Consider the following 17,452-nt stretch of genomic DNA (forward strand, 5'->3'; position numbering starts at 1 on the left):
AATGCTGTTTCTCATCTGCATGTCATTACTATGAACTTTAATTTGTTTAAGCCAAACTAGAACAAGACATCTCTGTTGTGCAGATTGTTTCTATCTAACTTGTATAAATAATAAAAAAAAAACAAGACTTCAAGTCAATGATTGTGAAATGTGTTACAGTAAGTTGTGACGTTTTGCCAGAAAATGAATGAAAATTTTGGCTGTTGCGGTTTTCAGTCCAGGGAACATTGCTAGCACTAGGGCCATGTGGGACCTCCCCTCCTAAAAAGTTTCAGATTTTTTCACAGCCCATTGTAAGTAATCAGGCAAATAGACGCTAGCAGTCATGCAGTAGACAGGCACTTCTTTCTCGGGGAGCTATGCACAGCCACTTACACGCATTCTAGCAAGCAGACAAGAAGTCAGGGGATTTTCTTTTGGCACAAATGCCCAGCAACAGCTACTTTTTAAGCTTTTGAATGTTCATAGGAAAACTTTGCAGATGCCCTCAATAAGAAGCCTATTTTGTCATCATTTGTCCACACCAAAGCTGAATGTGCCAGTGGAGGACATACATGTGTTGCTAACAGTTCGACAGGTGGTTTGAGTTTGCTGGTGAACCTGGGAGGATCTGCAGCCATGACTTGCACTGTATTTAAAGATAGAATGGTGCCTTTTGTTTATGCATGTTTACTATGTTTTGTGCTGCAAGTAGGACATGCTCAGGAGGCTTCACAATCACAGAGTCGGAGACAAGGCCAGGACAGTGCTACTCCTTGGAGGCAGGTTATCCAATGGGAAAACAACGGTCAAGTTTTCAGTCTGCTCAACAGTGGAGCCGAGTATGTGCCTGCCGGGGCCAGCTCTCAGGACAGGGCACCTCGAGTGGTTGTAGCTGACTCGGGAACCCGGCCCACTCGTCGCCAAGGAGGTAATGTGCGTCGTCAAGCACCTTCCAGAGGTTCGTCAGACACAGTTCGTGGACAGGCGAGACATCCTTTTGGTTTTGGACAAGTGCCTGATAACTGGAGGCAGACCGCAACTGGGACGGGTGGTGGCGGGACCTTCCAGGGATCCACAAATTCAAGGTTTAGGCCGTCTACTGGATCTTCTTACAATGTTCAATCATACCCACAGTACCCCTATCCACCACAGCCGGCACAGCCTCCATTTCAACCACTACCTTATGATCCTAGTTATGGGGACGTTCCTGTGAGGAGTTATGAACCACCTTTTCAACCTGTTGTGCCCGGTGGAGGGTATGGAACTGGGGGCGTATATGGTGCTAACCCACCGCCAATACTTCCTGGATCGCCATCTGATTTCACTGAGGATGGCCTCATATACTACCCACCCTATGGACCCGGACCTTATCCCGCAGCACCACCACCACCACCACCCCGACCACCTCAGCAACCACAACCACCATTTTCAGATGGTTTAGACCACAGATACACACACAATCTTTATAATGGGAACTCCGGGCCTGCTGTGCCAAACCCCGCGGTCCCCAATGCAGCGCAGGCTTCTGAAAGTGGACCAGCTGGGCAGCCACCAATAAGAAGCCCCCAGTATGAGCAGTTTCCACCATTTGGAAGACCACAGCCACCGTTCCTTCAGCCAATTTCACCAGGACAAAGTTCTCCTAACTCTGCGCCTGAAAGCCCATATGGGAATGTTTTCCGGCCGGATCAGAGAGGTAACGTAATCTTGTGTTGTAAAATATGTCAAGTATGTGTGTTTTCTTAATATCATTTAAATTACTTCAACTTGACATGGAAATAAATCTTTAAAATAGTCTTGAAAATAGAAAATCTGTTGACTGATTGCTGATTTGAATCAATTTTCCATTTTAAACTGTAAAGATGAAAGACTCGTATGGCAGTAGCATGTGTTTTAGGTTATGGTTGAACATGAGAACCCCCATTCAAGTCCCATAGGAGTTCAAAGTCCTTTTTCTAGTATAATACATTATGTTTTTGCAATGCTCAAAGTAGATAATATTATCTGCGTTCAACCGTTTCTGTTTACAAAGCAAGCAAAGTGGACACAATCTAAATCTTTCCAGGTTATTGAAACCAGCTGTTCAGCCAGCACACAAGAACCTCTGTGTTTCTGTGCACTTTCAGGCTGTGCTGTGCAGTTGAGTGAAGGTAGTGGTGACATCATACAGGGACTTATGACTTAAACAGAGCAGAGGGGTGTGGGAGGGGGGTTGTGTGTGTATGTGTGTGTGTGTGTGTGTGTGTTAGAGGGGGATGGGGGCAGGGGTCAAGAGCTAGAAGTACAGTGAATCCAGGGGGAGGACAAAACATGGAAAGTCCCTTTAACACATGGGGTGCATTTATTCAGCTACAAGCAATTATGGAGAAGCATTTAATCAGTATTGTGCTTGTGAAAGTGAGTAAAAAATGCATCGCTGCGGGAGAGAGTTTTGAGGTATTCAAAACATGTTCAATTAGATTAAGAAAACATCTACAGTATCAAGTTCATATAAAGTTACCACATTTCAAATATACGTCAACATTCCTGTGTCCTGTGTAATTGTTTTGAGTCTGTAGGTCAACTTAGTGTTTTCTTAAAGACTATGGTTGTAAAATTGTGTTCATCATTTTAAGGTTTAATTGTAATTTTATTGACAGTTAATTAGAAAGTTGTTTTGCGACATAGTGATCAGGAATCAGGACACGCTCTGTTATGCAAGAATATATGCGTATAATTTTAATATAAATTACATTTTTTCATTAATGATAGCAAAAGACAAATTTTGCAAGATATTATGTTTTTTAGTTAAATATAATGAGTTTTAAATAACGCTGCTGCATAAAATCAAAGCAATCTTTCAAATTGTCCTTAAATTAAAGTTTTTGTTTTCATGGCTTTGCATAAATCAGTCACTGACATTTATTTAGCTGGAACTCATTTTTTTCCCAACACATTCTGTAAACATTCATAATTAACTATTCATAATAAGCACAGATGATCAAAACATTAGTGCATCATTTGGCATTTACACTTCAATCCATTGCTACACAATGCATTCATACAAATGAAGGTCAATAATCACAGTAGTTTGAGGTGTGTCCTGTAGTTCTTTCAGTGCTTCCTATACTAGATAAATGTGAGAAAACCCTGGTGAGATTCTGTATCTTTTCTCCGTGCCCCACTTAGAGTGTAATGTGTGGCTTTGTCACATGCTGTCGGAAGCTGATCAGCTTTGGCTTCTCAATACACTTTATCCCTCGGAAAGAGACCCAATTTCACATTTCAAAAGATTAGGGCACTGAGAACAAAGCCTATCTGGAGAGGAGAGCAGAGAAATGGAGTTGAGAGCAGAAAACCTGGTCCTGCAGTATTGACACGGTTTGGTTTGGTCTGTCCTTCCCTGTGTCCTGTGTGTCAGCTGGGATAGCTATGAGTGTGTTTACACAATCACTGGAAAGGTAAAGCCCATTTAAACTGAACAGGAGGAATCACACACTAAATCATGAGCAAATATAAAATACAAAGCTCAATCCATCTCGACGTTTCTGCTATTGTTTTTAACCTTTCTTTAGACATTTCTCTTTTAAAGGTCACCACAAGGTCTTCCTTTATTGCAGTTTTTTTTTCTTTTTCTTTGTTTTGTAAATAAAATGAACACAAGCAATACTTGTCAAAGTTGATGTTTCCTTGGTCCCTCAAGTGGAAACACAGCATTGGAGTTGTTAAGCTTGAGTGTCTGGCCTGGGTGACCTGAAGCAGAGTGAAGCACACACAAAAGCAGTGGGCCTTGCTGGCATATTTCTTTTTTGAGGGAACAGTTTGAATCACTTGAAACAATTCAAGCATTCTTCATGTTGTGTGTCTCGCTCTTCCGGCTGACCTCAGGTTGTCTGCCGACTTGGTCAATGGCCCATTTTAAAAACAGCATGTACAAGCCCCATTTCCCGTGTCTTTATTTTGGTTTAGCTTGTTGTCTATTCATGGTTTTCAGCTTCCTGTTATATGTGATATTTTGAGGAATTTGTCCATTTCAAAAGATATAATATTTTGTTTTAAGTTGTTATAACAATGGTTATAATTTTTCATCATTTTCAGATCATTTGAGGAGCTAGGAAACACTTTTCAAATGAGTCAGGCCTAATAATTTTGGTTCTATTTTATTATTATTATTATTTTTTTTTTTTACATTTTCAGGTTTCATGAATAAAATGTTATATTTCCAAGCACAATTGGCAATTAAGACAGTCCCAGTTGTTTTGAGCCTGAGGGTTGGTACATCATGGACAGTGACTAGTTGCAGGAGGGGGACATGGACAGATACAAAAGGCTTTTATGTTGTAGAGCACTAAAGAGGAAGGCAACATCTTATAAACATTGTAACGCCATAAAAGCAATTACCACAACAATGAGGTCATTGTTTTATCACTTTACACTACTGATCTATGCTGTTTTACTGCGTCTGTGTAATGTAATGTATTTTTAATGTACTATACATTGCAGACTATTTGAGAATGACCCATTTTGCACTTTCACCTGACCTCAGCCTGACTCTATGACCCACAGAGCAAAAGTGCCTCATTAAAAGCTGTGATAATAATCTGGAATGCACAATACAGTAATTAGCGGTCATTAGCTTTCTCCACTGTGACCCAGTCTGGAGCAGCGGGCCCTGTTTCTGCTCTGAGGCCAAATTAAAGCTTCCATCAGCACCACTATAAATATCAGGTAATAAAACATGAAGACTAAAATGCTCTGGACGTTTTGTTTGTCAGGCTTTTATGGAAACATTTAATACACCGGAGAGAGGTCTGATCTAAACATTTAAGATGCAACCCTATGCCAAACAAGGTACTTCAAAGAATGTACCCAATATTCTCTAATATAAGTAAATTTACCATTACAACATATTAACTTGAATGTTTGAGACATGAACTACAAATATGTCCCATTTATGTTCTTACATATTTGTAAAACATTCCAAAAATATCAGTAATATTGCAAAATATTCTCTCTGATTGTTTTGCAGGTTTGCCTGACCTGGTCCCTGATCCAAACTATGTTCAAGCTTCCACCTACATCCAAAGAGCCCACATGTATTCTCTGCGATGTGCTGCTGAGGAAAAATGTCTTTCCAGGTAAGTAATGCACAAATGTCCACAGCTACTCTTGAATACTAGAATTAATGGAAATTTAGCAGTGACACTTGTGAAACCTTTCTGCATTTGACCTCTTGTACAAGATTGCATAATACAATGATGTAAACAATTGTAAAAGTAAATTACAAATGCACTTATCCAGCATTACATGGTTTATAACTAGTCATGATTTTGAAGCAAATGCCGCATTATAGCTTGTTAACCAGTGTCTGTTCTTTAGCACCCATAAAATTACAATTTAACAGTAGAAAATCAATGTGATAAAATATAGAACTCAAACAAAAGCCAAATTTATGGCACAATGTTGCCACTTGCCTTGTTTTTATTGGCTGTTGATGCACCTAAAGCCCTTCTCCTGGACCCTCTGAGGACACCTGTGAGTTGGCGGTGAATTGATGGAGGAGCAGTGTCCCCACAGCTCCTCTGTTTGCCCTCTTCTCATCACCAGCACAGCGATCGCTCAAAGCCCTTCATATCCTGTCTAAGTTTGCAGCAATCACCAACAGATGGGCTGGTGTAATTTGCCATATACTCCAATGTCAACACCACCTATAGTAGTAGTTCTGTGAACCCCCAAAGCAAATTGTACAACACCTTACTGATTGTGTTCACTTCCTTCCTGTTTATTTAGGCTAGCATCCTCTTTGGGGATGAAGTGTTAAAAACTATTATTTCTGTCAAGACATCTAGTTCTTTTTTAAGGTTATAGTATAAATAGACTGAATGCTTCTATAGATTTTAAGTGTATTGTGTTTTTTGCTGCAGTGTTAGTCTTTTGGCATGCATTTTAGATACTCCAGTTAATATTTATTGATTATTTGCAAAGTAATTGATGAGATTATCCCAAATGAGTGTTGGAGCCCTCCTGTCTGATGAATTGTATTACCTGTTTGTTCTCCTCCTTAGCTCCGCCTACAGCTCTGAAACATCTGACTATGACGTGAGGGTGCTGCTACGTTTCCCACAGAGGGTGAAGAACCGGGGCACCGCTGACTTCATGCCTAACAGGCCACGTCGCACATGGGAGTGGCACAGCTGTCATCAGTAAGTCTGTAATGAGGAGCAGATCCTGGACCTAATCAGCTGGACCTGCGTTATTGGCTGCACTATCAGCTGTAACCATGGAGCCATTTTAGAGGCATTTACAGCCTGTGTCTAGCCTGATGTTATCTCAAAGGAATGCATTCAATATCTGGACGCATAGTGCTTCTATTTGTCTTTTGGTCCACATGTGCTTTGACTGCATTTGGAAAGTGTATGTAAAGATTTGGTTCTATAGCTTTAGATATTTCATGAAAGGTCACTTTACAATACAATACAATTTACAATTTACAGACAGTTCAAATCTACATTTATGAACATACAGTTAAAAGCATGCAGATAAAAACAAACATTGAAAAGGACAGTGCAGTTGGATTATAAAGAATATGCCAGTCTGAACAAGTGAGTTTTGAGTTTGGATTTGAAGTGTGAGAGTGTGTCAGTATTGCGGAGGTCGGGGGGAGAGACTTCCAGAGCTGGGGAGCAGAGCGGCTGAAGGCCCTGCTCCCCATGGTGACAAGCCGGGCTGAGGGAACAGAGAGATGGAGAGAGGAAGAGGAGCGGAGAGAGCAAGCGGGTGTGGCAATATGGAGGAGGTCTGAGAGGTACAGAGGTGCAAGGTTATGGATGGCTTATAATAATAATAATAATAATAATAATAATAATAATAATAATAATAATAATAATAATAATAATAATAATAATAATAATAATAATAATAATAATAATAATAATAATAATAATAATGCATTTGATCTGTGTACGATGCACATTAATACTTACGTCACATTCATACTAGGGAAGGTGGGTGAACTGTCTTGCTTAAGGACACAATGACAATATTCCTCCCACTGCACCACCTATGAGTATATTGTTTTAATTGTTTTCATATTGCAAGTGGTGACTCATTCAACGGTCCGGTGCCAAACTCTAGACTAATAGATGTGTTATATTTCACTTGTATCTACTCCAAATGGGACTGGTGTTATTTCAGTGAAGCTGTCGCGAGTACCAGGCCCTGTTGCTCCATGCTCATCTTGGAGGAATGTGAGCGGGCTGTTAGGAGATTGGCAGTGTTGTAGCTGTCTGACATCAGTCTACATTTACACTGTGGTTCCCAGGAGGCACCAGGCCAAGGCAATCATTCCACTGGCTCTGTGATCACAATGACAAATCAATCTGTTTTTCACTCTGTCAATCGCATCACACAACTGCTAAAATATGATGGCAACAATATGGTTCTTCATGAGAACACGGCGCTGGGTGTCAAATCTCTGGGGAAATAACTACTGGAAGGCCTAGATACTTCTCTGCCCTACATCCTGCCCAATACTATCGGAGATAATATTGCTGCTTCCAATAACATCCAGTTTTAGTTTATTATATCTGGTTCTTTGTGCATCTAACAATTAGTTACATCTGTGTGACAAATTCTCTTCTTTTTGACCAGGAGACACTATGAAACTATAAAAGTGAGACCTGAAGCTTTAGTCAATACTTTTTAACATTGATTCTCTGTGTATTTAAAAAAAAAAAAAAAACAACAACTGCAACCCTGCAAACCCATCAATACAAATATTAAAACTAATATACTAATTTGAGCAGGTATCGATACTGAAACTACATTTTTCCAGCAGCCATCATTCACATTCAAAAGTGTGTTAGAAGATTAAAAGTCCTAATACTTTTGATAATAATTCCCATACATCTATAGATGTTTTAATCATTGTCATTACACCATAATGCATGACCTCGCCAATCTTAGTATTTTTCTTTCATTATTCATCATTAAGCTTTTTTTTCTAACTTTTCAGATTATAAAATGTTTCTGATATAAAAAATGGTATTTGCTGCTATTATACTAATCTCAGAACCTTTTCACCTCTTTCTCACTCATCATTCATCAAGTATGCTTTGAGTGACCCTGTTTGTCCACATGTTTTAACCCTGAATGCATTTACTGTACATGTTAATGGAAACAGGTCAGTAATGCAGTACATAGTCAGATCAAAAATTGTCCTATGCTTTTTCACCTATCCAAATAAATTCAAAGTGTGTTGGTCAGCTGCTCAGTGGAACTTACCTCCACCCTTTCCTTGTATTTTTAATGGCTGTTCCAGAAAGTTTTCTCTTGTAATCTGGGTCATGACGTAAGGCACAAAAACTATGCAACAGCTTTTCAAGCTTTGCCTGGACACTTATGTCACTACCAAAATATTGCACTGTGTTAGACAATTATTTGTAAAACCTGTGACTTTCCTTATTTAGATCAATAACTTTTTGAAATCTGAAATATGCAATTTTATTTGTCTCTTTGTGTTCACGTTATCTTCCTATTTCTGTAAGGCTCATAACAGTACACATAATAGAGTAAATGTCATGAGCTTCAACTCTCACTCAAACACAAGGCACCTCCCATCCCCTCTGCGGATATGGGATAATTAACAGCATTCATACATCATTAAGGCCGTGATGTCTTGCTTCAGCAGTATTTTATTGTTGTTATTAATTAGCTCTCATTGTCCGTTTAACCTTTATAATGTATTCTGTTATGTGCCACATTATCACATCCATTAACACGTGTTAACAGATGAGGTCAGCCAAGTGAATACAATACAATGTTGTGACTTTGTCATTGTCTAAGTCCTGGAAAACATCGTAATCAACCCTTACTGAGTCTAATCCGAGCGTTTGGTGGTGTTCTTTCAGACACTATCACAGCATGGATGAATTCAGCCACTATGATTTACTTGAAGTCAGCTCTGGACGCAAAGTGGCCGAGGGACACAAGGCCAGCTTCTGTCTGGAGGACACTACCTGTGACTTTGGACATCTGAAACGCTACGCATGCACAGCTCACACGCAGGTGCGGCAGCATAAACCTATCCACACCAATAAATTACACTGTGCTTTTTCAATACTGTATTAAATTTGCTGCATGCTGCAGAAGCAATCTGTATGTTTGCTGTGTATAAGTCACTGTCCTCATTCATTTGTTTTCTTGCAGGGCCTGAGTCCAGGCTGTTATGATACATACAATGCTGATATTGACTGTCAGTGGATCGATATAACAGATGTTCAGCCTGGAAACTACATACTAAAGGTAGGAGCCAGATTGATGCTTGGAATAACTTTGTGGACAGAAACAGGGAGTCATTAAATCAAATTGATCTGGCTTCTGCAATAATGATGAGGTTACTAAAGTTTTCAAATGTGAAGATCTCCTGAGATTTTCTGGTTGCAGTCTTCCGTGACTTAGCTGCTGCTTTCTCATCCATCCCAATGAACACTGCATATTTCATTCAGTCAATACAAGTGTGAGCTGCACATAAATCACATCAAACGTGTCTGTGCTGCACTATCACTTTAGACTTAGAATGATCATTACATATATTTGTTAAATTATGTTGTTTGTGTTTACAGCTTCAGGTCAATCCCAAGTTCTTGGTGCGGGAATCAGACTATACCAACAACGTGGTCCGATGTAACATTCACTACACAGGACGTTATGTCAGGACAACCAACTGCAAGCTCTCCCAGTGAGTATGACATTTTCACAGTTTTTTATGTCATAGCGTTAAAGACTCTTCTCGTGAAGTACCACAATTGAACCACAAAACAGTGTTATTTTCAGTGGACTTAATAGGATTCAAGATGAAATATATAATGATCTAATGAGTTACGGGCTCATTTTCACTTAAGATAAATGGTGAAACTTTCACATTCTCCCTGAAAGGCAGACATAAGGAGTTTTAAAATTGCACTATTAGGAGGTATATCAGTTGCACTCAGAGCTACTTTATTGCCTATTGAAGACAAGCTCTTGGGCAAAGCCTCATTAGGTTCAAATGCCCAGGTGCAATATGGTTTGCAGAGAAGTCAACACGTTAAATGTGCCGTATTGAAAGATGCTCTATAATGTTTTATAGTTTGTATATTTTTTCCATCATTGCTGTTAAAAGACTATTACAATTTATGTTAGGAATCACATGATTTAAGATGATAACTATTTATTTTTATGTTTTCAATTATATGTTTCTAAATTAGTATTTCTATTTTGTTCATGTTGCTTTGTTTATATTTATTTACGGTTTATTTTGTGCTATGTGTTGCAGGTCTTGATTTGGCACTGGATGTCTGGCGTACAGAGTGATTATTAGTCCACTGAAATGTGAATGGAGTCCATTAGTCATGATTATGGGTGATGTTCTTCTTCACTGTTTTTTGTACTGTTTGCATCCATAGCAATGAGCAATGGCTCCAGTGGCATTGATAAGTGTGTGTGTTTGACCACCACACACACAGCTACTATATATACTGCGTAATGAACAATACATAGCAATATTCCTATAATGACCCACAGTTCACGTCCCTGCTAGGTATTTTATAATATTGTCCCCAGTAGCTTCACTCAGTTCTATGTGCAGAAACATCAATGACTTTTAAAGAAAGTGTTTACTGTGGCAGCACACGGCAACACACATTTATGTGTCCCCCACCGTGCAGCTCTGTGTAAATTATAAATAAAGCGTGAAATGGTGCCAGTGCTAAAATGAGCGGCTTTAGACAAGTCAGGGTTCAGCTGCGGTCCAACGAATAAACAAAATTAGATATCCAAGTTTTTTCTGCGCATTCATGTGCGCAAAATCACAATACACCTACTCAGAAAAAAACAACACATTTCTCCTCCATGGCTTCTCAGTGTTTTAGTCTTGGATGTTATTTTTTCAGGCTCTTGCTGTTTAATGTTGTGTTAACAGACTTGGGAAAATCTACCAGTTGTTTTTGTCTTCTCAGTGTTCTAAGCTTTCTTTAAATTTTCCATTATGTAAAGCCAACATGAAATCTGTCTCCGCTAGTGTCCGATGAAGCCTTCCATAATGTCAGCCTATCATTTGGCCTTTTGTTTCAGTTTAAATAGCAACTGAATGTCACACTGGCATAAAAGTGGTGTTTTGTGGGAAAGATGACTCACTCATAGATGATCCACAGTATATGAGCTTCAAGTCAGTGGTGCCTTAGGCGCTTTTCTGCAGCGACCAGCACTGGTCAGATGGCACATAAATTATATAACCTTTGTGGAATGTAAATATGCACAATTCAGTGATGCAGAACTTCCAAAATGGCACTTTTGTTTTTGGCTATTTGGGATAGAGACACAACAATGTTTTTTAGTGCCAAATCTAAACATAGGGTTTGATTGTTGTGGCCATTTCACACGTTCAATTAACACAAATATATTTTTTAAGCATTTATTAAGCATTTATTTATTGTATTGTTTTGTGTTCATAACTTAAATTTAAATTCTTGAAATTTTTAGCTCTGTACTTGAGATGTAATTTGTAATGTATTTTCCCCACCTTTCCCTTCTATAAAGCACATCTTTTGTCATTCAGACAAAGCCTAAAGACATATTCAAGATGTAACTGAAATAAATAATATAATGTTACATTCTTGGTTGAGTGTTTATATTTTCAAAGTGTAATGACCAAATGCAATGATAATATGTTTTTCATTCTGTTGGTGTATTCAGCGCTGACATGTTGTTAGGAAAGCAGAAAACAAATACAGGTGACAGTTGTGAGCCATCTCTGACAAGTCGTGATAGAAATTGTGTTTTTCCAATAGCCAACACCTGTCAGAAATGCATTTACACATTGAGTAAATAGAATTGGAAGAGTATGCTGCCTCATTACCACCACTGGCCTGTGTGAGAATGCCTTAGACCTACTCCTGGACTTAAAACTAATGATATATGACACTTATGACAGCTTCCTGAAACCTTGCACCTCATAAAACATTAGGTATGATATGTTTAATGCATAGAGGCATTTCAGTATACCAGATGAGTGGTCCAGGCGCAGATGCAAATGTGACCTTTCAAAATACACTATGTAAACACTGCATACAGTATGTACTGCCTGCTAACAACTGCTGGCAACAGGACAACTATTGGGTTTTCATAAAAGAAGAAACAAGTGACTACCGACAAATGCAAAAAAATACCTTTCTAACTTGTCTTAAGAGGCCAGAGCTATAATTTGTTCTATGTATCGTGTGACTTTTTATATACCGTGTACTGGTGTATGCTCTCTTTTTTTACATTATGTATTATTTAGGCATACAGACTTGGTACGTGACACTGAATATTATTTTTAATCTTTCAATTGCTTCAGAGTTTTGAAAATGATGATGGTTTGAGAAGCTTAGTATTAGTGAGGATCTGTACTGCTCTACTAAGACAAACTGTGGTAAACTACTGACACCGATATCCAACAGCTAGGTCATTCATCAGATAGGAAAGTGATTTTGCATTATCCGTCTATAGAAGTAATGGTGAGTACACAGCCGCACACCGCCTCAAGCATTATCTCACAGTGTCAAAGATCAATGTTTACTGACACGATAATGGATAACTCAACCAGTGTGAACATACTGTAAACATGACGACTTATGTGTTTATGGAAAGCAGGATAAAGAGAAATCATAAATGACACAGAGGCAACCCAGACAGGACAATCACCAGACCCAAAACCCAACTCAAACATAAATATAAACGTAAATGTGTTTTACAGTGTTGGTAATGTCAAGTATAGCAAGAACTAAAGCAGTTGGAACAGAAAGGGACCGTGGGGGCAAATTAGCACAAATAGCAGCATGGTGCAAAGATAAGAGGAGCAAAAGCCACAACGCATTAAACTGGCAGTACAAGTTTAAGTATACTGCGCCACTTTGGATCTGTTTTGGCAGTGCACAGTTGAAGTACTGATGACCCCGAATGATTTAAATAGAAGAACAGCATGTGGTGGAAAAGGCCCTTATCTACATGCGTGTCAAGTGAAGTTCAAAACTGTGTGGTCCTCAGAAATCTACTTACCAGGGCCATTTAGTAGTTTTTAGAGGCAATAGTGGGGTATATGAAGTCACAGCATATTAATGTGTAATGGTTTTTCTGGTTGGGGGGTCTGGAAATGTTATTACTTTACCTTGTCTGTTATAAAGTATGCAGTTATACTCATCCAGCTGGCATCAAATCAATTCTAAAAAAATGTATTCTAGTGTGAATGGGGTCGTCTCTCCGCAGATCTGACCTGCAATCATGTGTCACCAGTTTGTTTACATGGAGATAGATATGTTAAATAACGTCCAAATGGAAACAAAGAGTAGTAGAACCTAGTACATTGTGCAGCTTTAATTTAAAATTGTCTCACAAACACAACATGGAGTCTGACTATGTGTTAGTGAATGTGAAGCAACAGGCTGTAGCTTGAATTAATCCTCAGTAACAACTCGGAAAGCGCTGGCACAAGATCAGAAGTGCATGTGGCAAGTTCACTCACAGTGCAGTGTAGCGTAGGTCTGGGAGAAACTCTTCCAGACTGCACGTTTTCCAGTTTAGACATGATAAGAGCAAATCCATTACACATGTAAATACTTGGCTTTAGGCACCAACTGTTACGTGCGATGCTCGATGAACAGCAGATCTGCAGAGGGAGCCGTAAAAATCCCGAGACTGATATTTCACTTTTCAATAAGCCCCAATTCTACCAGAAAACCTATGTACATCTGATACAAGAGTCATACAGCTGCAAGCGCACTACCTAATTGAGGAAACAGATCAAGTGAAGTGAAGCAGGACTGATTAGATCTTGCAACATTCTCCGTGGTGAGATGTCATTGAAAACACAAAGGCTGGCTGAAGTGCAAGTCATGAGTTTGTTGATGCTGATGGTGAGGAAGGGAAAATATCAAGCATCACCCCGTCAGAGGTCTGTTTCAGAGGTTTGTTTACTTCTAACCAGTAGGGCTGCAATGATTCATTGGCTAATTGTGACAAGTCGACAACAATCATAGTTGTATTTTGATCTTAATCGTTAAACTTATTATAACCAAGTCAGAGGTATTATTAAATCAAAATGTCAAAAAGGAATAAACAATTTGTGATTTTGATGAATAATACATTTTTCCAGTAAATATTTCCTTTAGAGTTGTTAAGTGTGATGTCCCTTCCAGGTCCATGGCAGGCATCACTGTAACAAAATAAAATAAATAAATAAATAAATAAATGAATAAATAAGTGAAAATAATATTTTAAAATATAAATAAAAAATAAATATTAAAAAAATAAAAATTACAAAATTAAAACTAGAACAGTTGTGAAGTTGCCAGTTGGACCCCGAAGTGACACCACCACTTACCAACTCTATTAAGAAGACTTCAGTCACTATAAACTTTTGTCTGATTTTGTATTTTTAAGTCTCAATGCACAACACCATCACTGATCTCGTCAACTACTCATCGCAAAAGAAAAAATTAAACAAATATTTAGTCAACTACTAAAATAATCATTAGCTGTAGGCCTACTGACCCATAAATAGTTCACTGGCGTATCTTTTTCTTTCTTGTACTTGAATATATGTTTGAACCCTTAGCAAACACTTTCAATTTGCCTGGATGTCATTGCTTTACACAGATGCATTTTGCATTAACTTAATAAGCATTTTATCTCAGTAGCAAGCTTTATGGGTCAGGGGTCAGGACGTTTTTTCAAGTAACAATTTTATTAAGTGATTTCTCTTCTATCTGATCCAAAGTGCACTCATGTCTAATAATAGATATTGCTCTTTCCACCATTCACTGTAAGTTGTCATTGAGTGATTGCTGAAGGGCCAGACTAGATCCCACCATTCTTCACCTAAGCATTATGTGGACATGATTAAATTTGGAGCAAAGAGAGAATGGGTTTGGTTTGGCAAAGTAGAATACCTTCGGCAGACCTGAGGTGTAATTTCTGCAGTCTACAGCGGCACACTATCAAGGCCACAGGTAATTCATCTTGTGGCTCCAGCATGACTTGTGACCTAATTAAATGAATAAAGATGTGAAGAAACCCTCATTTGCGAAGGGACAAACACACAGCTGCAGTGGAAAGGTAAGAGGGAAAGCTTCTCTTTGTATGAGGCAGAATAGTGGCAGATGAGAAGCCACAGACGGGGAAAAGGCTCAGAGCTGAGAGCATTTAAATGGTGCTCTGATTTACATGCAGCTGCAGTGGCTGCCTCATTTGTTTTGATAATAGCTCATCGCGCACACACTTTATGGGGCGCTGACTCCACTGCATGTATACGTATCTGAGTGAGTTAACAAACAGCTCTCATCTGTGTTAGGCTTGATGGCTGCTTGTCTCTCACATCTGGCATTCCTGCCCATCTCACAACTCATTTTGTTGTTTCTCTTGAGTCATCAGTTGAACAGAGGATATGCAGATTCTCCCTGTGTCCCTGGGGTCCATGTGGTCAAAGCACCCGTGAATAAATTCTCATTAAGCCCTTCCTTTCCTGAAATTGAACTTGGGATATTGTTGTTTGGAGTCGCAAGCAATTGGAACAAATGACTGGATGTTGTAGAGGGAAGATGGGCTTCTTGCTTTAATCAGACCACCCCCACCCCACCCGTCCCTCTCTCTTTCTCCCTCTCCAGGCTTGTGGAGAGTATTGATGATGAAGTCAGCTGCAGGAGACCCTCCTCTCACTCTGGCAGAAACGTATTTCACTACAGGTCCCAGGTTGCCCACTTTGGGACCAGTGACATCATCAGAGCAGTGAATTCACAGGCCTCTTCTGTAAAATGAACAAAACTCCAGCTGTTTATGGGACTGCCGAATAAAAAGGTTTTTATTCTGCACTTTTCTCTTTTAATATTAATTTCATGATGATTATCTGTGATTATTTATATTTGTATTGTGATTTTAATGTATTTCTTATTCTGCAAAGCACTGTGTACACATTGTGCTGTACAAATAAACTTGCCTTGCCTACATGTTTGTTCTACGCAATTGCTCAATCCTGCTGAGATTACAGGCAAAACAAGAATATAAAATTTATTAAAAAAAAAAGAAGAAGAAGAAGAAGAAAAGGAATGATCCAATCAAATTTATCACATAAGATCCTAATTTTTCGTAATTTGTTCATTCAGTTGCAGATCTCTTGCCAACACCAAAGTACATTAAAACCTGGAGGGGGACTCATCCTGTCAGCAGTGTGGCACTGACCAGTGCACTCTGAATCAAACCGGAGATGACTGCCCAAAAGCCCAGAGTGGGGGAGGCTACAGGTGGAGTTGATAATATTCTCTCTGTGGACAAAGACTCAAAGAATTAGAACCAACAAAGGGCATTGCTTTTCTCTGGAAAGGGGAAAGAAATGAGCAGAAATAACATCCTGTCCTCCATTTTGCACCAGGCACCTAACTGGGACATGCAAGCAGACAACAGATGTGGTCACTTCACTCTGCCCTGACATGAGCACAGTCGACTGTGGAGGTTACAGTGAGAGTTCAAGATGGAGCTTACAAAAGACTGGAGCCAGAAACCTTGTGCAGGTGAAGCTAAGTCTGTGCTGCCCCATCACGGTGAAGTGTTCAAGGGGCAAAACACGTCCTGATGATGCAGAAGGGTCCCTCTACAGAGCCACAAGCAACATTGTTTCATCAAGAACATGCACCATAACCAAACTGCTACGGCGTTTGCTGCTTGTAGCATAGCACTGTTAATGTTTAGTTTTTTTTAGACTTTATATGTGATTATGCTGTTTATTCATCTCTTTGAAAACTGGAAGTTGCTCCTGTTCTCTGCCCTTTTCTGTGATTGAATGTTGATATGTTGTATAACATTTGCTTCCTCATATTTCATGACTATTAAAATGGCTCTCACTCAGGTAAGTCTACACACAGCATTGTCAATTTCACTTTTCTACAATAAAACTGTTGCTTTATTGAATTTTCCTCAGCAGTAGCGTGGTTATGTTTACCTGAAAGCAGAGCGGTGCCTGTGTCAGCTTGTAACATGACATTTGCTTTGTGCTCTGCACTTATAGACTGTTAATGGCTGCACCTTTAGCTCTGTGGAGGTCTGTGCTGTACAGTGTCGTTTATGGTGGATGCCTCCTGATCTTTTCAGCTCTATTTAAATATGTGAATGTTGTCTCTCCTTTTATTTTCATTTGGTTATCACTATTATTGTTTAACCCACTTTGATGTCCTCGGTAAGCCATTTCAAATTTCAAATTAAAAGTGTCACAGCGCCATCATTGGATAAAAAAGATGAGATTGACCGAAGGAAAAGAGCGCCATCTGAAGGGGAACAATAGTATTGCATCTGTCGTTCTTAAAAACAAAACGTATTACCAACGATTTCTGTCAAAATAACAGAGTCATAGATTCAATAAAATAACAGTCATAGATGCAGTATTGTATTTGCCCGATCCTCATATAAACCTGTGCTCATGATACTG

General features: G+C 39.1%; 1 protein-coding gene across 1 annotated transcript; it reads left to right on the forward strand.

Annotated features, from left to right (window-relative positions):
- The first annotated feature begins 304 nt into the window (after positions 1 to 304).
- Positions 305 to 11,610, forward strand: loxl1 (lysyl oxidase-like 1). Its single transcript, XM_033989439.2, has 7 exons — positions 305 to 1,678; positions 4,991 to 5,099; positions 6,027 to 6,164; positions 8,871 to 9,027; positions 9,169 to 9,264; positions 9,585 to 9,700; positions 10,277 to 11,610. Exons 1-7 carry the CDS (start codon positions 619 to 621, stop codon positions 10,281 to 10,283), a joined length of 1,683 nt encoding a protein of 560 aa, XP_033845330.1. The 5' UTR covers positions 305 to 618; the 3' UTR covers positions 10,284 to 11,610.
- Positions 11,611 to 17,452: the final 5,842 nt, after the last annotated feature.

Source organism: Periophthalmus magnuspinnatus, chromosome 3 (assembly GCF_009829125.3).
Source record: "Periophthalmus magnuspinnatus isolate fPerMag1 chromosome 3, fPerMag1.2.pri, whole genome shotgun sequence".
Taxonomy (NCBI): Eukaryota; Metazoa; Chordata; class Actinopteri; order Gobiiformes; family Gobiidae; genus Periophthalmus; species Periophthalmus magnuspinnatus.